We start from the raw sequence: 24,563 nt of genomic DNA, 5'->3' as shown, positions 1-24,563 counted from the left end.
AGAGGTGCAGTTGCGATCGCATCAGGGGAGAGGCGGAGCGAGGGCGGGAACAAAGAGCGAAGTGGGAGGAGCCTGGGAGCTTCCGAGGTCCCGGGCGGGGAAGGTACCTCCTAGTGGCGCCCCCGCGTGACTGCGCTTTACATAATCGAGGCCGCGCGCGTCATAAGTGGCGTACTCCAGTTCAGGCCGAATCAGAATTGTCCCAAGCTTCGTGTTCTGCCCTTTTGTGCTTGATGGACGTCGAAATGAACCAGTGAACGGGCGACCAGCGCCGCCGCGCCCGCCCAGATCCGCCCGCACTCGCCGGCCCGCCCGCCTGCCGCAGCCCGCAGCCTGCTGCCGCCGCCGCTGCCGCCGCCGCCGCCGCCAGCTTGTCCCTTAGACTGTCAGATAAAGCGGTGGGCCGGTCGGCTGGGCGGTGAGCGCGGCCCGGGCCGGACATGGCGGCGCTCTACGCCTGCACCAAGTGCCACCAGCGCTTCCCCTTCGAGGCGCTGTCTCAGGGGCAGCAGCTGTGCAAGGTGCGCGGGCTGGGGCGGCGGCCGGGAGCTGGGACGCTAGAGGCTCGGCCCGGAGCCCCCTGTTCTGCGGGGCCGCCCGGCGGGGTCCCCCGGGCGGGGCGTGGCAGGCCCGCCTAGCTGAGGCGCCGCACCCGCTCCGCTAGGGGCCAGCGGGGCACGTGGGGGAGTCCCGGGCGCCGTCCAGGCCCCCGCGGCAGGCGTGTCCGGGTGCTTAGCAACCGCGAGGGATTGTTCTCGGACCCCGTAAGGTCTGGGGAGGGGACAGCGGGTCCCCGGCTTGACCCGGACCGGCCGTACCGAGCTCCCTCTTGGGCTGGCTTCCCCGCCGCTGGTTGCACACTGAGGGACCGCCTGCCTTGCCTGGGGACTGAACTCCAGAGTTGGGTGCTGCCTAGGACGAGAGTCTCCAACTCGGGCGCCTCACGGGCACTTTCCGGCCAGTCTGAGAGACGGAGGTAGCGAGGCTTTATAGAAAAGCCCCCAAATTAAGCGCACGAAGTAAAAGGATTTTTCAGCATCCAGTTGGTGACCTTCGATCCTGGCCCTAATCAGCTACTATTCAGTTTTTACCCTTGAAGGCCCAAGTTCTTTTTTTTTTTTTTCGTTTGAGTTGTTTGCATCCTGCTTTGCCTTTTTAAATTAATAGAAGTGCTGTGAGGTGACAGTTAAAAGTCACGAAGCCGTCCTGCGAGTGATTTGAGATATTCTCAGATAATCCAGAGTTTGTCTCTGGTATGGGTAACTCGTAATTGTATGTCACCGTTGCCTCAAATGGCTATGACTTTGTCACTCTGTTTACTGGGTAGGAGAGAACGCAAGTGTTTGGGTGCCTTTATTTTTTTGGTCTTTATATAAATAAAAATATATATACATTTGAGATATATATATACTGACTTCAAGGAAGTTTCATATAGGTCAGCAATAATGATTTTAACTTAGCATTTTATTTCACAAGTGAACCTGGTCAAAAATCAAACCGTGGAAGTGGCAGAACCGGAACTAGAATCCAGGGCTTCTGATTCCCAGTCTGAGACTTATTCATACATACTTTGGTTTTACAATTTATGACTAGTTCCATGTAAATTCTTTCTTAACTTCCACATCAGTGCAGGGCAGTGATGCCAGTATTACAGAAGAGAAAAATAAGGCACAGAAAGTTCAAGTGACTCACTCAAGCACAGTGGCTATGCTGGGAATAGTACCCAGGTCTTCTGCCTCCTACTGAAGGCTGTTTCCATTTCTGACTGCCTTTTAAATTATATCCTCATTTCATTTCAGGAATGTCGGATTGCACACCCTGTTGTGAAGTGCACCTACTGTAGGACTGAGTACCAGCAGGAGAGGTACAGTTTTTATTGACCACGAAAGATGTTTGCAGGCTTTTTCCTCTTAATTAGTTGCTGTTCAATGTACAGATCTGTAATTGATTGCATTATACCCGGATTCTGCAGGGTGTTTTTTTTTTTTATTATAACACATTGATGAATATAAAACACACATATTGTTCCCTAGTTATCCATGGATTGCTTAAAATTTTTTCATGACTTTTTAAAGTAATCTCTGTACCCAACAGGGGCTCGAACTCACAACCCCAAGACTGAGTCGAACGCTCCACTGACTGAGCCAGCCAGGTGCCCCTTGCTTAAGTTTTTAAAGTTACTTTTCAGATCCTTGATCATTTTATATTGTGGTTATGATCTTTATGACACTAAGAAACCACAATTGTAAAACATGAGCCTTAGGTTTCAGTATGCTTATACTCAAAGCTTGAAGAATTTATAAGCCAAAAGAAGACACTTTTGGAAATGTGCCTATTCTGTTAAAGGGTTTGTTAGCCTTAGCCACATTTGAAATTTACTTGCCTTATGTAAATCTCATTTTTAAAAATGTGAAAAACATTTAGTTGTAAGTGAACACATATCTTTGGGAGACTTTTTTAACAGCAGCAGAGTGGTTTATTGGTTTTCAATAGCAGCAAAGTTGTTTATGGGTATAGTTAAGTTCTGTGGGCCTGCAACTGTAGGTCACAGTTCCTTGAAGCAGGGTGGGGTCTATTTGTTAGCTCACACATAGACCTAGAAACCTAATTTTAATCAGCCTTATTTCAATTCTGGGAACATTTTCCCCAACATTTTATTATGGATATTTTCAAACCAGAAAAAGTTGAAAGAATTAAACAGTAAACACTCATATACCTACCACTTCGATTCTACAGTTTACATTTACTTTATGTGCATCATCTATCATCAATGTATTTTTTTTAATTAGAGAGAGAGAGTGAGTGGGGGAGAGGGGCAGAGGGAGAGAGAGAATTCCAAGCCGGCTCTATGTGCAGTGCGGATCCCTATGCAGGGCTTGATCTCAAGACCCTGGGACTGTGATCTGAGCTGAAATCAAGATTTGGGTGCTCAACCAATTGAACCACCCAGGTGCCCCTTCAGTGTATTAATCCATCTTATTTCCGATTCATTTTAAAGTTGTGGACATCAGTGTACTTGATCCTAAATACTTAAGCATGCATTTCGTTAACAAAGTTTGATATTTGTTTATGGTCCTTTATTTTTTTAGAGGTAAAATTTGCGCACAGTGAAATGCTCAAATCTTAAGTATATCATTCGATGAGTTTCGCAAACAGTATATGGACCTGTAACCCTCAACCCTTTAAAATATAGAACATTACCGTCAGCCCAGAGTCCTCTCATGCTTCATCCCACTCAATCTCCACTCTTCGAAGATTGCTTCCCCCGTGCAACTACTGTTCTGATTTTCCTTCCCACCGTAGATCAGTTTTACCTGTTTTAGCCCTTCATAGATACGGAAACATATAAAACATAATCTAGAAGCTTTATGTTTCAGCTTTTATATTTGGGTCCATGATCCACCTTGAATTAATTTTTGGGTGTAGGGTGAGATATGAATTTATACAATACATAAAAATTGATTCAAGATGGAGGCACCTGGCTGGTTGGGTTGTTGGCGCACGCAACTCTTGATCTCGGGGTTGTAAGTTCAAGCTGCAGGTTGGGTGTAGACATGACTTAAAAAAATAAAATCTTAAAAAAAAATGATTCAAGATGGATCATAGGAGTGGTTTTCCTTTTTTTCTAAAGTTTATTTATTTATCTTGAGAGAGAGAGCACAAGTCGAAGAGGGGCAGAGAGAGGGAGAGAGAGAATCCAAAGCAGGCTCTGGCGCAGTCAGTGTGCAGAGTCTGACGTGGGGCTTGAATCCAAGAAACCGCGAGATTATGACGTGAGCTGAAATCAAGAGCCAGACACTTGACTGAGCCACCTGCGTGCTCCGAAATGACTTCTTTGTTTTCCAAGATGTCAGGAGCATTTGTATATATTGATACATATAAATCCCACTTCTTCAGTAATAAATCTAAGTATAAATTAAAAGTTCAACATTCCAGAATCACCGATGTGAATCCTTTTTCTAGAGGTTTCTTTCGATACGCCTCACATCTTGTCCTGTCTCTTTAAAATGGCAGAAAATGGCCCTGGAAAATATTTTACTTGAATATCTCACTTTAATTTAAATATTTTGTACTTTGAGGTCTTTCTTTGTTTTAACTTTATGGTCACTTTTATAGGACTTTATGGGAAAATAATCACAAGATAGCTAATGAGACTGCATTTTTATGTGATTTTATTTTCAGCCCCAGAATATTGTTTTAACTATTCTTGCACATCAAGCATTTATTGTACCTCTCTTTGTGAAGAATTGGACTTTATTTGAAGATGATTTTTTTCCCCTAAGGCAGTTTATCAGCTCAGATATTTAGGTAATACAGGTCTCTGGACCTTCACAAGACCGAAGACGTTTTTATTTTGATCAGTGCTTAGTTCTTAGAGAAATTGGAAATATTGACAAAATATTTAATCATAGCATCCATTTCCCCACATCTGGGATTTTCATATGCTTTTACTTACAGAGGAGGGTGTAGACAGAGTAAAGTCAACATGAATAGAATCTCTGAGTTAGTATTCCAAACGCATATACTTCATTCCTCACCTCAAGTTTCTCAGCTGTTCATCTAAATTGAGAATTACTGCTAGTCCATTTCAGTCTAACATAATATTCTTTTGAGGGTCCTGTCCATATTTGCTAATTTTGTTTAGTGATACTTAGAGATGTGATACTCAGAAATAACTCACTGTCCACTTTAACCAAAACCTCATTTTACCTGAGCTAATAAAATTAATAACCATAAAATAATTAATAAATAAAAGAGTTAGTGGCCAAATACTTAACTTTAAGTTAACCAGGTGTCCAGACCAAATATCACCTTGACACTTAGCAATGAGCAAATTCTGTGGGCTTAAGGAGGAATCAGTTTTCAGATATTGTAAGTGAAGCAACTTTTTTCTCATAAAAGCATTGTGTCTCTTTTTTCCTTAACAGTAAAACCAATACAATATGCAAGAAGTGTGCACAGAATGTGCAGTTATATGGAACAGTAAGTAGAGTTTCTCTGTACCTAACAGTGAGTTCTTGGGTCTCTTGGAACCTTACATTCTGTGGATTATTTATATAACTACCATATTTTTATTAGAATATCTTATGTGTAAATACTTTCTCAGAAAAGTTTATCTAGCCCTTGAGCTTTTGAACCTAGCTAATACTTACTGAGAAGTTCTGTGTTTATGTTCATGATGGCAGGATTGTCGTTATAATTTTCCTTGAGAGCTTCGGAAACCAGTATGGAAAGAGGATGGGAAAGATGGATCCTACAATGTGACGTCTTTGGTAGCAGTTGACTGTTCGTTTTGATGACTTTTTTGGGGGGGAGGGGGTCTCTCAGTGTTAGGGTTCTATATTACGTCCTCGCAGGCATTCTCCCAGCCTGTTTATACGGTGATAATGGCAAAGAGGCCTTTCCAGAAATATGGAAGCGCTTACTGGTTTCTCCAAAGAACTGGTTCTGTTGAATTTCTTACAGAAGTCCCAGCATATACTCTAATGGGGTTTTGTTATTTGTTAATTTATTTGTTTTAAAATCAATAGTCCTGTGCAGAAAATCACTTTACATAGTATTAGGAATTGGGCTTCATTTGATCAGTGTAGAAGGAAATTTATGAAGTTGGGAATACATTTTTACAATGACTGATGAACTGTATAATAGGAATTATTGCTTTAAAAAATGCAGTGGTATTTTATAATATACTTAGTTGACCCTTTTTTTCCCCTCTCTTTAAGCCCAAACCTTGTCAGTATTGCAACATAATTGCAGCATTTATCGGCAACAAATGCCAGCGCTGCACAAATTCAGAGAAGAAGTATGGACCACCCTATTCATGTGAACAGTGTAAGCAGCAATGTGCATTTGACAGGAAGGATGATCGAAAGAAGGTAAATCTCTGTGTTTTGTTTTGTTTTTTTGTTTTTTTTTTTTTTTTTTCCTTTCTGAGAAATTAAGTTTGGTCAATTGTGTCAAAAAGAAATCACAACAGGGCCGCTGGCTGGCTCAGTCAGTAGAGCATGCGACTCTGGATCTCATGGTTGTGGGTTTTGGCCCCATGTTGGGTGTAGAAATGACTTAAAATCTTTAAAAAAAAAAAAAAAAAAAAAAGACATATAACAAAGAAATCTCCGTTCCTGTCCTAGTTGTTCTTGAACTTGAAGATTTTCAGCCTTTGTTTTCATTTAGCAAATGTGGACCATTATATTCTTTAAAAAATATATACATATATATATATGTATATATATATATGTGTATATAAATATATGTTCATATATATATACATATATATGTGTGTATATAAATATATGTTCATATATATATATACACGTGTATATATATATATATATATATATATATATATATTTTTTTTTTTTTTTTTAAGTCATCTCTACACCCAACGTGGGGCTTAAACTTCTGACCCTGAGCTCAAGAGTCACATGTTCTGACTGAGCCAGCCAGGCGTCCCTGGACCATTATATTCTAATATTACATGAGCTGGTATTTCATGAGAATCTTAATTAACAGTGATCTGTACCCTGTATAAGTAAAGCGATGATTGGCAAAATTCTATAGAACTCTGTAAAGGAGAGATTGTGACTTAGGATACACTTGTATTACCAGTTTCACTATCTGACTGTTTCAAGTGTTTCTATCTGTTGAAGTTAAAAATTCCAAGATTACATAGAGGAGAGCTCTAGGTGGAGTGATGGTACCTTAGTAAACTAAAAATGGTTTAGATTTGTTCTGTTTAAAACCCTCCAGTGGCTTCCAGCTGCACTTAGAACAAATCCCAACCCCCTTCCCTGGTGCACATTGCCCATACCTGCCTCTCAGTCTCTCCTGACGTTACACCTCCCGCCTGTCACCTTGTTTCAGCCACACTGACCACCTTTTAGCCCTTCAAATGTGCCAGTTTCATTCCTACCTTTGCACTGGCTATCATTTTGCCTGATAACACCCATCAGTCTTAATTGGTTCCTCATGCTCAGATGCTACTTCCTCACAGAGCCCCCTTTACTAACTCACTCACCCCCTATCATATTACCCTGTTTTGTTGTCTTCACAGCATAACATTGTGAGAAATTATCTTGTCTATTTGCTTATGTTTGTCCACCTTCACTAGAACGTGAGCTCCTTGTCCATCTTGTTCTCTGCCACATTTCCAGTGGCCTGGCACATGGTAAGTGCCCAAAACAAACAAACATACATATATACATACACACACACACAGATACACACAACACACACACACATACATATATATGTATATATATATTTACTTGTTTTGGTAAGAGTCATACTTTATCGAGAACTATTTCTTCCCCCTCTTTTACCTGACACTGTCAAAATATTAATCTGAAATCTATCTCCAGCTTACTGTTTTTTACTGAGAAAAATTGTGCTTCTCATTTTTTACTTTTTAAAAAGTAAGTGAAGTGGGGCACCTAGGTTACTCAGTCGGTTAAACATCCGACTTTGGCTCAGGTCATGATCTCATGATCTCATTGTTCATGAGTTCAAGTCCTATGTCGGGTGAGCTCGAGCCCCGCTTTGGGCTCTGCACTGACAGTGTGGAGCCTGCGTGGAATTCTCTCTCTCCCTTGCTCTCTCTCTCTGCCCCTTGTAGGATACTCTTTCTTCCTCTCTCTCTGCGTCTCGCTCACCCATACTCTCTCTCTTTCTAAAATAAATAATTAATTAATTTAAAAAAGTGAAGTGATTATGTATTTTTTAAATTGAGGTATAATCAACATATATCAGTTTCAAATGTACAGCATAATGATTTGATATTTGTATATATTGGAAAGTGATCATCACAATAAGTCCAGTAAATATCTGTCACCATACACAGTTATGGGATTTTTTTTCTTGTGATGAGAACTTTTAAGATCTACTCTCTTAGCAACTTTCAAATATGCAATATAGTATTACTAACTATAGTCACCATACTGTACATTACATCCCCATGACTTATTTATCCTTTAACTAGAAGTTTATACCTTTTAACTACTTTCACCCATTTCACCTACCCACCACTCCCCACCTCTGGCAACTAGCAATCTCTTCAGTAAATATTTTTTTTAATGAAGGAATGCAGTACAGAAACTTTTTCAGTGTCCAGAGGTACTTTTCAGAGATGCTTAGGCTCATGAGAACTGACTCCTGTGAACCAAATTCATTAATTTATCATGGGAGGATATTAACTCTCCAGTGACCAGAATACTCCTGTCTGCCAACCAGAGCACCTTTTCCCTGAATTAAGATACTAGAGAAGCTGAATTAGGAATCACGAGGTAGCATATGATGACAGTCGGAGTATAAGCTCTGCAGTCCTACTGACCTGGGCTAGCTGAATGGTCCTGGACGAGTTACTTACTCTTATTAGGCATCAATGTCATCACCTTTCCAGTGGGAATCACAGTAGCTGCTTCACAAGGACATAGGGGGATTTAATTGAGGTTGAGGACTTGCCTAAGTTCGCACACCTCCTAAGTGGCAGAATTGGGACTTAACCCAGAGGTCCGGAGCTCCCAGTAGCTCCATTCTTTTTTTTTTTTTTTTTTTTTAAATTTATTTTTGGGACAGAGAGACAGAGCATGAACGGGGGAGGGGCAGAGAGAGAGGGAGACACAGAATCGGAAACAGGCTCCAGGCTCCGAGCCATCAGCCCAGAGCCTGACGCGGGGCTCGAACCCACGGACCGCGAGATCGTGACCTGGCTGAAGTCGGACGCTTAACCGACTGCGCCACCCAGGCGCCCCCAGTAGCTCCATTCTGTACTACATTCTCTCTTCTTCATGTTTGTCTCCTTGTCTTTCAGGTAGATGGGAAATTGCTGTGCTGGCTGTGCACGCTGTCCTACAAACGGGTCCTTCAGAAGACCAAAGAGCAGAGGAAACACCTGAGCAGCTCTTCCCGTGCCAGCCACCAAGAGAAGGAACAGTATAGTCGACTGAGTGGTGGCAGCCATTATAACAGGTATCCCCAAGGTGCACGAGATAGGACTAGAGGTACCTATTGGTCAGACGGAATACACAGTTAGCCATGGAAGAAACCATTTGGTATCAATTTTCCTCTTCTTTTCTCTCTAGTTACTAGCCTTAGGAGGAATCTCCTTTGTCACATTGGACAGTTCATGTATCTTCCAAGTGCCAGAGAGATTTCCATAAGGTATTAGGATTTACTGACTTGGTTTGTCTTGTGTCTGGAAAGTTTGTGAAATTGTTCTGCTTTGACTATAATGCTCCCCTCACCCTTGGAGTGGATTATCTCCTTAGAAGACTGGGCATGTCACTTTCTGAGGGATGCAGCTTTTTTTAATGCATAGTTGGCCAGGAGGTTGGTAGCTGTTCTAGGTTTGTCCTGGTGGGAATCCAGTCAAAAAGATGTCCTTTCATTGTTGTCTTAAGCTTCCTTTCAGAGTATCTGTAATGTTGTTGAGAGTTCTGGCTTTTGATTGAATCCTGACTCTGCCAGGTTCTCTGTGTGGGATCTTGGGCAAGCTTGTTCATCTTTAAAATAGGGAAATAATAATATTACCTCATGGAATTGTGGAGATAAATTATATAGTGCATGAATAGTGGTTTGCTTTATAACTGGCATATGGGAAGCATTCAATATATTTTAATTACTGTTTGTTATTGTTACCATTATGATTTTGTTTGTTCATTATTATTAAGTACTCTCATGGGCCAGTGACTCTGCTAGGAAGGCAGAGATGAATAAAAGAATCATGCTGCTCACCAAGAGTATGCAGTCTGGTAGGGAAGACAGACCTGTAATCAAATCATTGCATTATAATTCGATGAGCACCACAGTGGAAACATCAAGATGCAGGCATGAGAGGCAGTAGTAATTAACTGCCTTGGGGAGTCAGGCAAGAGAGGCTCAGAGAAGAGCTGGGTTGGGGCTGGATTTTAGGATGAGTTGGAACCATCAGATCACGGATGGGCAGAAGCATCCTAGGCTGAGGGAATAGTGTGTGCAGAGAAATGGAGGGCGTAAGACCACACGGCCCTGAGGAGTTGCAGGTCCTTTTATGTTGCTGGAGCTTATGTTTGGGAGCCAGGGAATGGGAGACAAAGGGATTCTGAAAACGTTAAGGAGCATGAACCTGACCCTGATTATTGTGGAGAAAACATTGGAAGAAAAAGAGACCGGAGGCTAGTTAAGAACCTGTTTTGTAAGAGTCCACAGTAAGAGGTATTAATATTAGAATCTCAACTAAGGCCATGGCACCAGAGATCAAAGAGGCAGATTCAGGGGGTGCCTGGGTGGCTTAGTTGGTTAAGCATCCGATTTCGGCTCGGGTCATGATCTCCCGGTCCATGAGTTTGAGCCCCACGTCGGGCTCAGAAGCCTGGAGCCTGCTTCAGATTCTGTGTCTTCCTCTCTCCCTGCCCCCTTCCCTGCTCATACTCTCTCTCTCAAAAATAAAATAAAAATTAAAAAAAGAGGCAGATTCAAGAAGATACATTAGAGGGAGAATTATGAGAAACTTAGATAATTTAATGAACAGGTAGATGGGCAGGAGTTGGGTGAGTAAAGAATCATTCTCAGGTTTCTTACTTGGGTGAATAGGTATATTCTTTAACTGAAAGAGAATACAGGAAGAAAAGAGAAGTTCAGTTTTGTTTTGTTTTTTTTTTTTTAAATTGAGGTTGAAGCATCAAGAACAATTTTGTGGGAGCTTTAGCCTAAAATTCAGAAGAAAGGTTTGGAGCACATAAAAGTCAGTAGGAATAGAAGTTATTATAAAGTACAGATTCCTGCAACGTCATCCCAGAGTTCAATTCAGTAGGACCTAGGATAGAGTCCATGAATCTGCATTGTTTTACAAACATCCTGGATGATTATGGTACAGGTGATCTGGGGAACACCATCTCCAGCCCATATGATAAGTAGTTGTTTAAACCATGCTCTTTGATGATAGAATTCAAGTTGGAGGCTGAGAACAGAATTCAGAACAGAAGCACTCAAGAAGGATGGAGTGAATATTTGCAAACCATATACCTAATAAGCGGTTAATATAAAAAATATATGAAGAATTCATACAACTGAATAACAAAAAAAGCGCAAATTATCCAATTAAAAAATGGGCAAAGGACCCGAATAGACATTTTTCCAAAGAATATATACAATAGATACGTACAGAGGTGCTAAACATTGCTAATCATCAGGGAGATGCAAACCAAAACCACAATGAAATATTACCCCACATCTGTTAGGATGGCTGTTATGAAAAAGTCAAGAGGGGTGCCCAGCTGGCTCAGTTGGTGGAGCATGAGATTCTTGATCTCAGGGTTGTGAATTGGAGCCCCACTTTGGGTGCAGAGATTGTGAAAGGAAGGAAGGAAGGAAGGAAGGCAGACAGACAGACAGACAAAAGATAACAAATGTTGGCAAGGTTGTGGAGAAAAGGGAACCCTATACACCATTAGTGGGAAGGTAAACTGGTACAACCATTGTGGAAAACAGGATGGTGGTTCCTCAAAAAATTAAAAACAGCTACTATATATTTGATCTAGCAATCATTTATGAGTATATATATATATATCCCAAGGAAATGAAATCAGTATCTTGAAGAGCTGTCTGCACCCCCAGGTTCATTGCAGCTTTATTCATAATAGCCAAGATATGGAAACAATATAAATGCCCTACGATGAATGAACGGATAAAGAAAATGTGATACACACACACACACACACACACACACACACACACACACACATACACATACAGTTTGTGGTATCACTTTTACAAGGAATCTTTTTAAAAAGCCAATTTCATAGAAACAGAGACTAGAATGATGGTTGCCAGGGGCTGGGGAAGGAGGAAATGGGGAGATTTAGGTCAAGGGGTATAAACTTTAAGTTATAAGAAGAGTAAGTTCTAAGGATCTGATATACAGCAGAGTGGCTATTCTTTTTTTTTTTTTTCAACGTTTTTTTTTTTTTATTTATTTTTGGGACAGAGAGAGACAGAGCATGAACGGGGGAGGGGCAGAGAGAGAGGGAGACACAGAATCGGAAACAGGCTCCAGGCTCCGAGCCATCGGCCCAGAGCCTGATGCGGGGCTCGAACTCACGGACCGCGAGATCGTGACCTGGCTGAAGTCGGACGCTTAACCGACTGCGCCACCCAGGCGCCCCCAGAGTGGCTATTCTTAATATGATACTATATACTTGAAAATTGCTGGGGCGCCTGGGTGACTCAGTCGGTTAAGCATCCGACTTCAGCTCAGGTCATGATCTCACGGTTCGTGAGTTCGAGCCCCGTGTCGGGCTCTGTGCTGACGGCTCGGAGCCTGGAGCCTGCTTCGGATTCTGTGTCTCCCTCTCTCTCTGTCCCTTCCCTGCTCATGCTCTGTCTCTGTCTCAAAAATAAATAAAAACATTAAAAAAAATTGCTGAGAGTAGATTGTAAACATTCTTGCCATAAAAAAAAAAAGTTATGTGAGGTGATGGATGTGGTAATTATCTTAATCTTGGTGATTATTCCATAACGTACACGTTTATCAAAATGTTATGTTGTACACTTTACATGTATACAATTTGTCAGTTATTTCTCAGTAAAGTTGGAAGGGGGGGTAAGGATAGCATGGTCAGTGGTATCAAAAATTGAAAAGAGATCAAGAAAGAAAGGGTCTTACTCGAGGGTGAACTCATTGAGTCTATAACTGATTTTTAGTGGTTTGTGGGACTCAGATATCAGTAGATTCACAGAACTATCCTGAAGAAGAACTGGATTAGGGGTTCAACCTGGTATCTAGTCCTCGCTTCACTATTGACTAGCTATATATCCTTGGGAAGGTCACTTAAACTTGATGAGCCTCAGTTTCTGCAGAGTAGAAATAGTGCCTTGTATATACCTCACAGACTTGGAAGATGTGCATGAAACATTAAATGTGAAAGTACTTTCTTAAACTGTAAGGTAGGTTTTACTTCTTATTAAAAATTTAAAAAACATTTTTTTTAACGTTTATTTATTTTCAAGAGACAGAGCATGAGCAGAGGAGGGGGAGAGAGAGAGAGGGAGACACAGAACCTGAAGCAGGCTCCAGGCTCTGAGCTGTCAGCACAGAGCCCGATGCGGGGCTCGAACTCACAAACCATGAGATCATGACCTGAGCTGAAGTCTGACACTTAACCGACTGAGCCACCCAGGCACCCCACGTCTTATTAAAATTTTATTGACTCTGTTCCCATAGTTGTTAATAAAGCAGATAATATTTAATTAAAGGTAAGAATTTTGGAGGTCTCTGGAAGTGAGCTACCCATGCATCCAGGACCTATGAAATTAACACCTCAGTGGATTTTAATAGTCAAGAATAATTAGCTCTTTCATGGAGGAGCTGTGATATTACATTGGTCCTGTTTGAACAAACTTTTGTCGTGATGTTTTATAAATCTTTGATTTCTAATTTGTGTTTCTCTGTTTTTGCCATTAAAAGCCAGAAAACACTTTCTACATCTTCAATTCAAAATGAAATCCCAAAGAAAAAATCCAAGTTTGAATCAATCACAACCAACGGAGACAGGTAAGCCAATTGGTATGTGTGCATGCTTCCATTTGAGTTACTGCATACACAGTTCCTGAAACAGGAATACATTCCGGGGTGTGGCTTGGACCTAGTCTAGGGTTGTTATTGAGCCTCCGAGGGTCACTCCATTAACCACTTGATATCTTATGAATAAGCAAGCAGTGCTGCTATTTGTTTATAACTCTAATCTTGTCATTAAAAGACAAGCGCATATAACGATTTAATAGCAACTGAATTCTGCAATCAACATATAACTCTCCCACACTAATTCTAAGAAGTCAGGAGCTGTATGCTTTTCATTGTGTTCTGTGCCTGTGGCCTCCTCCATGCAGGGCAAGAGTTGGTATTGAGAGGTGGAGCAGAGACAAGTTGGGAGTTAAGGCAGTGTTCTTAGTCTAATTCATGCTTCCTTAGCATGCAGAAAGCCCAGGGCAGCTACTGAATCAGCAGAGAATGAGATGCATTTGAATATTTTCACTGCATTTTAAGCCTGTCTTAAAAGCATATATTTACTCCTTGCCTTCCTCTCTCCATCTGAATGATGCTTCCTCTTGCAAGCTGCTTTGTCCTAATATCCAGAGTGTCCCGTCTGTGTTGGTGCAGTGGGCTGCTTCCCAGCTGAGTCTTGGGGCCACCATTTTCCTGTTTCTCCAGACCCAGGCATCCTGAAGTGAGACACTGGCATACTCTTCCTCCAAAGCCTTGAAATCCTCTCCATTCTGAAAACTCCCAGTGTCAGTTCTCCCTCCCAGCAGGTGGTAGGAATGGGAGTAGACTTAGCACATAGACTTGCCAGGACCGAATTTCATCTAGGGGTACACAAAGCATCTATGAAGTTTATTCTTTACTGTTACCTTTTTTATTAAGTTGATTTCAGATTCTACAAGGTACCTTTTTATCCACTAGTATCATTGATTTTATACTTGTCAAATGGAACCTTCTGGAAATGTTTAACTTGGATGTTCAAATTATATGGAGAAAGGAACCATAAAGACCATCAGCTTCACTGTTACTTGAGCAGATATCCTGACCATCATGAAGATTGTCCCATCACCCCTGCCAGCATGCCTGATCCTACAAAAACCATGTCAAGGAGTGAACCTTTCTGAATTCCCTGCCTTTATAAAGGTCTAAGCCAAGAGGTGCCTGGGTGGCTCAGTCAGTTGAGCTTCCGACTTCAGCTTAGGTCATGATCTCGTGGTCCGTGAGTTCGAGCCCCGCATTGGCCTCTGTGCTTACAGCTCGGAACCTGGAGCCTGCTTCAGATTCTGTGTCTCCCTCTCTCTGCCCCTCCCCCACTCATGCTCTGTCTCTCTCTGTCAAAACTAAATAAACTTTAAATAAATAAATAAATAAATAAATAAATAAAATAAAGGTCTAAGCCAAGACCCACAGCCTTTAGATTCTGTGCTCACTTATGACCCAGGCTGTATTTGAATGACCTGGAAAAAGTGCATTCTTAACTTTAGTTTAACCAGCCAGTCCTTAAAGCTTACCTTCTTTTAGATTATTTGTTCTTAAGATACTGCCATTATTCTTGCTGTCCATTGCTATGGATATACAAAGCTAAAAACATAAGTTTTCTGTTCAGAGTGATTTTTTAAAAATGTTTATTTTGGGGGAGAGAGAGAGCATGAGTGGGGGAGGAGCAGAGAGAGAGGGAGAGAGATAATCCCAAGCAGGCTCCTCACTGTCAGTGCAGAGCCTGACGCAAGGCTCAGTCCCATGACTGGGAGATCATGACCTGGGCCAGAATCAAGAGCCAAATGCCCACCCAATTGAACCACCCAGGTGCCCCTGTTGAGAGTGTTTTATCACTTCTAATCACCAGCAATGATTGTTTTCCTCAAGTAGGAAATACTGATCCTTACCATGGTCTTTAACAATCTCATCTGGAAAAGATCTAAAAGATCATTTTTTTCTTGAAATGTAGATGCTAGCTTATTAAAATAACTTGCCCTGATAACTTGAAAATTTGGAAAACTTTTCTGCTTCTACAAAAGTTATTTTCATACACATACAAGTTCCATTTGAATGTTCCTGCATTAGCAGTCTTAACTTACCAATTCCACTTGTTTGCATTTCTTTTAAAAGTTCATAGCAAAAGTTAAGTTACATTTTTCCTTTATTTTTACTTTTGTGTAGTTTTTTCTTTCTTTTCCCTCACTTTGAAAACATTCTGACAAGCTGTTTTTTGATGGTCCTTTTGTAATGTTATGCAAGCCCCCATTTTTTTTTTTTTTTTTTACTGAATATCTATCTTGAATTCAGTTCTGTACCAAAGGTTACCGGTCTTGTTTCTGAACTATTGTAGCCGCCTCTTAGCTTTCAGTTGATCGTAGTCCACTTTCCTGGCCCCACTTTGAAAATATCCATATAGGCTCTTGTCCTTTCATTGTTATCCCCTTTTCTGCAAGCTGCTCTCTAACAGCTTTCCATTCTCCTTTCTATTCTACCATTCTCCACTCTTATTATTTTTTTTAATGTTTATTTATTTGAGAGAGAGAGAGAGAGAGAGAGACAGAGCATGAGCAGGGAACGGGCAGAGAGAGAGGGAGACACAGAATCTGAAGCAGGCTCCAGACTCTGAGCTGTCAGCATAGAGCCCAACGTGGGGTTCGAACCTACAAAACTGCAGGATCATGACCTGAGCCGAAGTCAGACACTTAACCAACTGAGCCACCCAGGCGCCCTTCCACTCCTATTTTTTAAATATTGAGACATATTTGATTTTTTTTTCCTCTTTCTTTCTCCATTAGCCTTCCATATTGTACTGAGAGAATGCATCACTTCAGGTTTTTTATAAAACCTTTTCTCGAATAGTTTTATACTTCTACAATGCCTCTGGGGGCGCCTGGGTGGCTCAGTTGGTTAAGCGGCCGACTTTGGCTCAGATCATGATCTCATAGTTCATGGGTTTGAGGCCCACATCAGGCTCTGTGCTGGCAGTATGGAGTCTGCTTGGGATTCTCTCTCTCTGCCTGCCTGCCTGCCCCTCCCCAGCTTGTGTGCGCACATGCACGTGCGGGTGCATGCTTTCTCTCTCTCTCTCTCTCAAAATAAATACATAAACTGAAAAAAAAAATTTTAAATGCCTTGGTCATTTTTTTTTTTTAGTATCCCGCAAAATTCATAGCCTCCCTCTCATATTTTCTAGTTTGCTGAAATTGTAGCAAAAACTTTTTTTTAAGTTTATGTATTTTGAGAGAGAGAAAGAGTGCACATGTGCAAGAGAGGCAGAGAGAGAGAGAGAGAGAGAGAGAGAGAGAGAGACACAATCCCAAGCAGGCTCCATGCTGTCAGTGCAGAGCCTGACCTAGGGCTCTCTCTCACGAAGTGTAAGATTTTTTTTTTTAATGTTTATTTTTGAGAGACAGAGGCAGAGAACAAGCAGGGGAAGGGCAGAGAGAGAGGGAGACACAGATGAAGCAGACTCCAGGCTCTGAGTTGTAGACACAGAGCCCGACGTGGGGCTCGAACCCAAGAACCATGAGATCGTGACCTGAGTCGAAGTCGTATGCTTAACCGACCGAGACACCCAGGTGCGCCTCGAACTGTAAGATCTTGACCTGAGCTGGGTTCGAGAGTTGGATGCTTAACTGGCTGAGTCACCCGGGTGCTCCATAGCAAGAACTTTTCACTTTGAGAAAGATCTGAGTTCATTTCTAGCTTTCCTTCCCTGGGAAAACGTACCAGCTACTTTTTGATCTATTTGTTTGTTGTTCCATTGGCGATAAGGCATACCTGTTGATTGTTTCTAAAGGATATTCCTTTCCTTTCTTTGTAGTTTTTTTTTTTTTAAGAGTTTTTAAGTAATCTCTACACCCAATGTGGGGCTCAAGCCTACCACCCCGAGAACAAGGGTCACATGCTCCATGAACTGAGCCAGCCAAGTGCCCCTCCTCATAAAACCCTAGTTTTATTTTATTCTCCATTTGAAATATGCCTGAAAAATTAGACTTACTTTGTGTGGCCTTACCCTTTTGTTGGAGATACTTGGAAAGAGACTGGATCTGATTTTCTGCCTTGCTAACCTAGCCATCTGTTTTCATTTGATTTCCAACAGTTCTTATTAGTCAGAAGTTAGACAGTTAGAAAGGTCAGGCCCTAACAGGACAGACATGACTGGTTTTGTCAACAATAGTGGTATGGGAAAAATCCTCTCTTGAGAAGCAGGTGGGCAGAGCATTAGAAGCTTTCGGGAGCACAAGATTTATACTAGCCCATTACACTGTTTCATTTGTCACTCTAGTTATGGGTTTAAAGAAAATCTTTTGGATTGAGGGAAGACAGTCCCTTGGCAGGTATTGAAACTGGTAGAGGAGACTTTGATGGGTCCTTTCAGCATTTTCTCCTGCTTACCTTGTTTTATTATATTGCTTTTACTTTTCGTCACCTAGTAATTCTGCATATTCATGAGTTAAGAAAGCACCGGTTCATTCTTCTTCTGATGTTCTTCTTACATGCCTCATGTAGACCAAGAGAGAATATTCTTAGCAGTGAACCATGTCTTCTAGCCATAGAAATGTTTGACTTGGTAACTGAGGATGTTCAGTGATTCCACTCGCTATTTGGAGTTTCTGCCCATGTAGAGAAATGCTGGTTATTAGCTGTAGTTCAAGATGAACTAGAGTCATTGCTGTATTGATCTAGGGAGTCTCGAATCAATATTCCACTGACTGCTTAGGAAAAACAGGTTTGTGTTTTACTTTAAAGGTTGCCCTGGGAAGGGTAAAGAGGTTTCTTTGGGCAGTCTCTAGAGAAGGGCAGGACTTGACTCTTCTGGCAGTGATTCCTTAACTTGTTTTGGGCCTAAGACATCTCTGACCAACCAGGGAACGCTGTGGATCCTCACCCTAGAAACCATCCATTGTATGTATACACCAAATTCTATATGCAACTTCAGGCATTCACAGATTCCCTGGAACTAGGCCTGGTTACAAAACTCTCCAAAAAAGACAGAGTTCACCTGGCACTTTAACAAAATGAAGTGCTCAGGTACTGTTACTGAGAAGAATCTGTTGAAACCCCAGGTTATGGTGTGACTCTGGATTTTATCACCTGTTTCTTTCCTGATTATCACTGGATTCTTGATATTGGAAGTGGTAGTCAACAGGCCATTTGCAGTGTAGGGGAAGTTGGCTTCCTTCCTATTAGTTTCATCTTCTTCTAATTTTTAAAAGGGACTGACTGGGGCGCCTGGGTGGCGCAGTCGGTTAAGCGTCCGACTTCAGCCAGGTCACGATCTCGCGGTCCGTGAGTTCGAGCCCCGCGTCAGGCTCTGGGCTGATGGCTCGGAGCCTGGAGCCTGTTTCCGATTCTGTGTCTCCCTCTCTCTCTGCCCCTCCCCCGTTCATGCTCTGTCTCTCTCTGTCCCAAAAATAAATTAAAAACGTTGAAAAAAAAAAAATTTAAAAGGGACTGACTGCTCCTGGAATGGGATGCAGCAGCTTCTTAACAGCTGCACCATACATGGTGCTTTGGAGCAGAACATAAAGAACCAAGATCTGATGATCGCCTCGCCTGTGCAGTTTAGCAAATGCTATTGAGTGTGGCGTGTGTGGAGCATTGTACTTCCTGCTGGGAATTCAAATAGTTGCTCCTACTCTGGAGCTTGTAGTCAAGTGGTCCATGGTGTATCCTCAAGTAAAAAAAGGTTTATCCCTCCAAGTTACGATTTTGCCCTCTCCATTTTTCTACTCAGCTTTTCCCCAGACCTGGCCCTGGACTCACCAGGCACTGACCACTTTGTCATCATCGCCCAACTGAAGGAAGAAGTGGCCACTCTGAAGAAGATGCTGCATCAAAAGGATCAAATGATTTTAGAGAAAGAGAAGAAGGTACAGTTTTGTTAATGCCTCTCAGGCCAGAATGGTGCAAGGGTAAGCATGTGGTACCATAGGGCATGGTGCTAACTGTGTTTAACTGATACTTACTTGGTACTGACCACTGAAGCTTTGAGGGATCCAGTGTCAAGGTTGGGGTATCGTGGGAGAGGCTTACTGTCTGCCAAGGGGACTCGCGATCTGCTGTTACCGTGAGAGAGAACCCTCACTCTGCCTTGGTCAGGTGCATTTAGAAAGTTGACTTTTCTCAACATTCGGAGGAAGTTTCACTCATGTTTACCAGGCTTACAGAGGTGATGTGTAGAACTACAGTGCCCCCCTTAATTCACAGGGGGGCATGACTGACTGCTACATTTCTCAGCATGAACTGCCTTGGAAAGTTATAATCAGAAGGTGCTGAATGAACATGGAGTTGGGACAAGAGGAGGTGGTTATGTAATTGGAATTTTTAATGCTCTCAGGCTGAGAACCTGATACCTCCGTCTCTGGTATTGGGATGGCCATGCCCGTGAGACAGTAATACTTAAAATATGTGGGCCAGGTCTCCCTCCTTCCTGGACAATGGTCGGGTAGGCCTTCCTCCATGACTCTTACATTACTTTGCTTCCATTACTGACAACTCCCTGAGTGACCCATTCTTTAAACACATTAACATCTTCAGTTAAGTCTTACCCTGGTCTAACAGTCATCCTCCTTCTTTAAGGGAACTTTTTACATCCTTCTTGAGATTCAGGTCTATTTCTCTTATTTTTAGGTTATTTTTCTTTTCTTTTTTATTTTAGAGAGACAGAGAGAGTGGGGGAGAGTGGCAGAGGGGGAGAGAGAGAGAGGGAGAGGCAGAGGGAGAGAGAATCCCAAGCAGGCTCCATGCTCAATGTGGAGCCCAACATGGGGCTTGATCCCAAGACCCTGCGATCATTGCCTGAGCCCGAATTAAGAGTTGGACGCCCAGCTGAGCCACCCAGGTGCCCCTCTTACTTTTAGGTTCCCAAAGAGTATCTTCTTTTTGTCTTAATATATTAGTAACAATAATAGCTAAACTTTTATTGGATACTTAAGTATGTGCCTGACTCTGTTCTAAGCGCCTTCGCGCCTTCTATGTATTAATCCATTTATCCTCATAACAGACCTTTGAGATAGGAATTACTATTGTCATCATTTTGTAGATGAAAAGTATCCTCCAATATTTTTTCTCTTAGGGTTCCAATCCTTCTCTTAGTTTTCTTTTTTGCTCTGAGGCTGTATGTTTTCTTGTGCCAAGTTTGGAGTGCTAGGATTCATTCTGAGTGGCTAACAAAGGCATTTATATTGTTAAAATATTTACATGCATTCTGTCCATCTAATTTCAACCTCATTTTATAGATGAGGAAACGGACCCAAAGATATTAAATGACATATCACATCACACAATTAGTAAATGGCAAGTCTTCCTGACTCTGCCATTCTTTCTACTAGGCTATGCTTTCTTCTGCCAGTAAGGTAGAGATTCATGGGAAGTTCGAGACCAGTATACTTTCCACTTTACAACATGACTGTCAGATGAAAGCAGACCCAAGTATATTTTCTTCATAGACAAGATCAGAATAGCACATAATAAAAGGGTTTTTGCAAAAGAGACAAAATGAACAACTTGTTTCTACTGATTTGCAAAGTGAGGGTTTTAAAAGGAGCAAAAACAAATAGATTGTTTCTCAGCACTTTCAGGATCAAGGTCACACTCCTTGGCTTGGAACACAGGCCCTTCTACAACATACCTGCCTATCTACAGCATCAATGTCACTTTCCATGCTCATCAGTCATTTGATTAATTTTTTTTTTTTTTAACGTTTATTTATTTTTGAGACAGAGAGAGACAGAGCATGAACGGGGGAGGGTCACAGAGAGAGGGAGACACAGAATCTGAAACAGGCTCCAGGCTCTGAGCTGTCGGCACAGAGCCCGACGCGGGGCTCGAACTCACGGACCGTGAGATTGTGACCTGAGCCGAAGTCGGACGCTTAACTAACCAAGCCACCCAGGTGCCCCGCTCATCAGTCATTTGAACAAGCTGTCAGTTACCTCACACTCTCTGGCTGTGCCTGTACAGTTTCCTGTGCTTGGATGTCGTTCTCCTTACCTTGTGTGCCAGCTGTACCTCATGTACCTCGAAACTCAGCTCACAGATCACTTCCCTGACTTAGATATCTCCTCCCTGCTCCTTGAATAGCATAGTCAATAGAAGAAGGCCTGGGGTTTGAATTCTAGCTCGTCTCTTGCTAACATGTATGAGCATGGCCATGTTCCTTAAGCCATTCTTTTTTTTTTTTTTTTTTTTTTTTATGTTTTTTATTTATTTTTGAGAGACAGCGACAGTGTGTGAGCGGGGGGAGGAGCAGAGAGAGGGAGACACAGAATCTGAAGAAGTCTCCAGGCTCCGAGCTGTCAGCACAGAGCCCAACATGGGGCTCAAACTCACGAACTGTGAGATCATGACCTGAGCCGAAGTCAGACGCTTAACCGACTGAGCCACCCAGGCACCCCAACTTAAGCCATTCTAAGCCATTGTTTTCCCATCTGTAAAATGGGAAAAATAATATTGCCCGCCACAGACAGGTTTATCATAGGATTGAATGAAATAATATAATCAAACAGTTTGGGGTGCCTGGCTAGCTCAGAAGAGCATGCAACTCTTGATCTTGGGGTCGTGAGTTCAAGCCCCATCTTAGGTGTAGAGATTACTCAAAAAAAAAAAAATTGTGTGTGTGTGTGTGTGTGTGTGTGTAAATATCAAACAGTTTACCTAGAACAGGGTTAAAAAATTAGTAAATGGCAATAGCTGTTATTCTCCTGGCTTCTCACAGTCAGTCATATTGTGTTGTATTGTAATCACTGATTTATTTGGAGGATTATTGGCAGGTATTAAATACATAAAATTTTTAAAACCTGTCAGTGATGAGGTATCAGAAATGGCTATGTCAGGATTTTGTGTAATTTTTAAGAAATCTTTAGGATAAATAGGATACAGAATTCCCTGGCTTTGGCTTAGTTAGGGATCTTCCGAAGAGCCCTGGATTTCATTAATTTGAGGAACCATTTAGCTCTCTGCTGCCAGAATATTCATCATTGTACTGCACAGAGATTTCTTCAGTCAGTCTGCCTTTTCCCCCCTCTCAGATCACAGAGTTGAAGGCTGATTTTCAATACCAAGAATCTCAGATGAGAGCCAAAATGAACCAGATGGAGAAGACCCACAAAGAAGTCACAGAGCAATTACAGGTGAGTCTGCCTATTTGTTTGTTTTAATGTTTATTTATTTTTGAGAGAGAGAGAGAAACAGAACATGAGCAGGGGAAGGGCAGAGAGGGAGAGAGAGACACAGAATCTGAAGCAGGCTCCAGGCTCCAAGCTGTCAGCACAGAGCCTGACGTGGGGCTCGAACTCATGAACTACGAGATCATGACTTGAGCCAAAGTCGGACACTTAACCAACTGAGCCACCCGGGTGCCCCGAGTCTGCTTGTTTTATGTGATAACCCTGGTGTATTTAGCTGATTGTATTTTAAGTGATTTATCTCTTAGATTTTTTTTTTGTTTTCAAAATATTGACAAAATCATATTTAATCTACCTTATTAGCTGTCTTTTACTATTTCGTTGTTGGGTGTGTTCTGATCTCTTTCCCTCAAAAACTGGAATTAATAAATGTGCGTTTTGAGTTTTGGATAAGCCAGATGTGATTCCAGATGTCTGGATTATAAATTCTGTTTATCCAACACGTTAAGGCACTCCACGGTTTGTTTGTGTTGCACAAAGCATCCTTTTGTAACAGTGGATCCCAGGAGATTGAAGTGTGCTGATTAACCTCTAGCAAATACTTCCTTCCCCTGAACCAAGCCCTGGAGCTTTCTGTTGATTTCTGCCTCTAGAATTTGTTCTCTTGCTGACCCTTTATGTTGTCTGCCTTAGCATCTGCATGAAAAGCATGTCCTGTCCTGGTAAAATATCCTTGCACTGATTTTTTTGTTTAGGCCAAAAACCGAGAGCTCCTGAAGCAGGCAGCTGCCTTGTCCAAGAGCAAGAAGTCTGAGAAGTCAGGAGCTATCACCTCTCCGTGAGAGACCATGAGGAGGCTCCCAGCCAACAGCGAAGGGGTTCCTGGGTGAGGGTTGGTGACCTGGCTGTTCTCTGTGAATTGCAAGCTTTCTTAAGAAATCTCTATTTTATTACAGTTATCCTTCTTTGTGGGATTGTGGTGGGCTGAATGGAAACACCTGGTTTATGCTGTGTCATGACTGCATGCTTGGATGTTTGGGGTTCCAAGCTCTCTGTCTCATACTCTCACTCCCCCCAACCCCACCCCGAGTACTACTCTCTGTCTCTCTCTCTCTTTTGGCACTACTCTGTGTGTGTGTGTGTGTGTGTGTGTGTGTGTGTGTGTGTGGCAGTCACTGTTCAGTGTTATGTGCAGAATTTTTTTTTTTTTTTTTGGTCCATCACATCCTGCCATACCCATGAGCAAATAGTTTGGCATTAATTACATACATATCACTGCCACCCTCTGAACTTTGAAAACTGCCACCTTAAGACTTGGTACAATGGAAGAGGCTTTCTCTCTCCAATAAACCTTTTGCTTCAGGGTATACTCTTGGGTTTTTTTCCAGGTATATTATGTATGACTTTGTACTATGTATAGCCAGAGTTTTATTTATTTTTTAAAAAAAAGAAACTTTTTCTTGATAAAGGAATAATGGTAGCCTAGCTTGTTCTTGTAAAAGTGATGCCTCTTAAAAAGAAAAAAAAAAGCCCTTCTCTCTACCTTTTAGTAAAGGAATAAGACCTTTTCTTGTTACCTTGGAGTCTTAAAAACTGATTGCTACGGTGCAACAATTCAGTGCATCAGTGTGGAGTTAAGTGCCTTTTGGAGGACTTCTTGGAAGAGCATTTAAGGAGATGCTTAGGGGAGGTAGCAAAGATTTGAACAGTCTGTCTTTTTAAGTAAGGGCAGAAAGAAAGGTTGTCCAGGTTTTACTGGACGTTTCCCTCCCCTACCCCTTTCTAGATTGTTTTATGTGACTGATTTTAAATTCTCACACTGCCACTTCTTTTTAAAGAAAAAAAAATACCCCTTACTTATATCGGTCGTTACATTGGGCCATTGTCAGAGAGCTTTTTTTTTTAATGAGCAGATTCAAAATGGATAATATTTGAAC

At 41.9% G+C, this 24,563-nt stretch overlaps 1 protein-coding gene across 1 annotated transcript; it reads left to right on the top strand.

Moving 5' to 3' along the window:
- Positions 1–56: 56 nt before the first annotated feature.
- FAM76A (family with sequence similarity 76 member A) lies at positions 57–23,576 on the top strand. Its single transcript, XM_049617665.1, has 9 exons — positions 57–521; positions 1,800–1,864; positions 4,929–4,983; positions 5,724–5,876; positions 8,810–8,967; positions 13,442–13,528; positions 19,236–19,371; positions 22,531–22,632; positions 23,382–23,576. Exons 1-9 carry the CDS (start codon positions 441–443, stop codon positions 23,466–23,468), a joined length of 924 nt encoding a protein of 307 aa, XP_049473622.1. The 5' UTR covers positions 57–440; the 3' UTR covers positions 23,469–23,576.
- The last annotated feature ends 987 nt before the right edge of the window (positions 23,577–24,563 follow it).

Source organism: Panthera uncia, assembly GCF_023721935.1.
Source record: "Panthera uncia isolate 11264 chromosome C1 unlocalized genomic scaffold, Puncia_PCG_1.0 HiC_scaffold_4, whole genome shotgun sequence".
Classification (NCBI taxonomy): domain Eukaryota; kingdom Metazoa; phylum Chordata; class Mammalia; order Carnivora; family Felidae; genus Panthera; species Panthera uncia.
The sequence above is the reverse complement of the archived record's forward strand: the minus strand, read 5'-3'. Positions and strand labels throughout refer to the sequence as shown.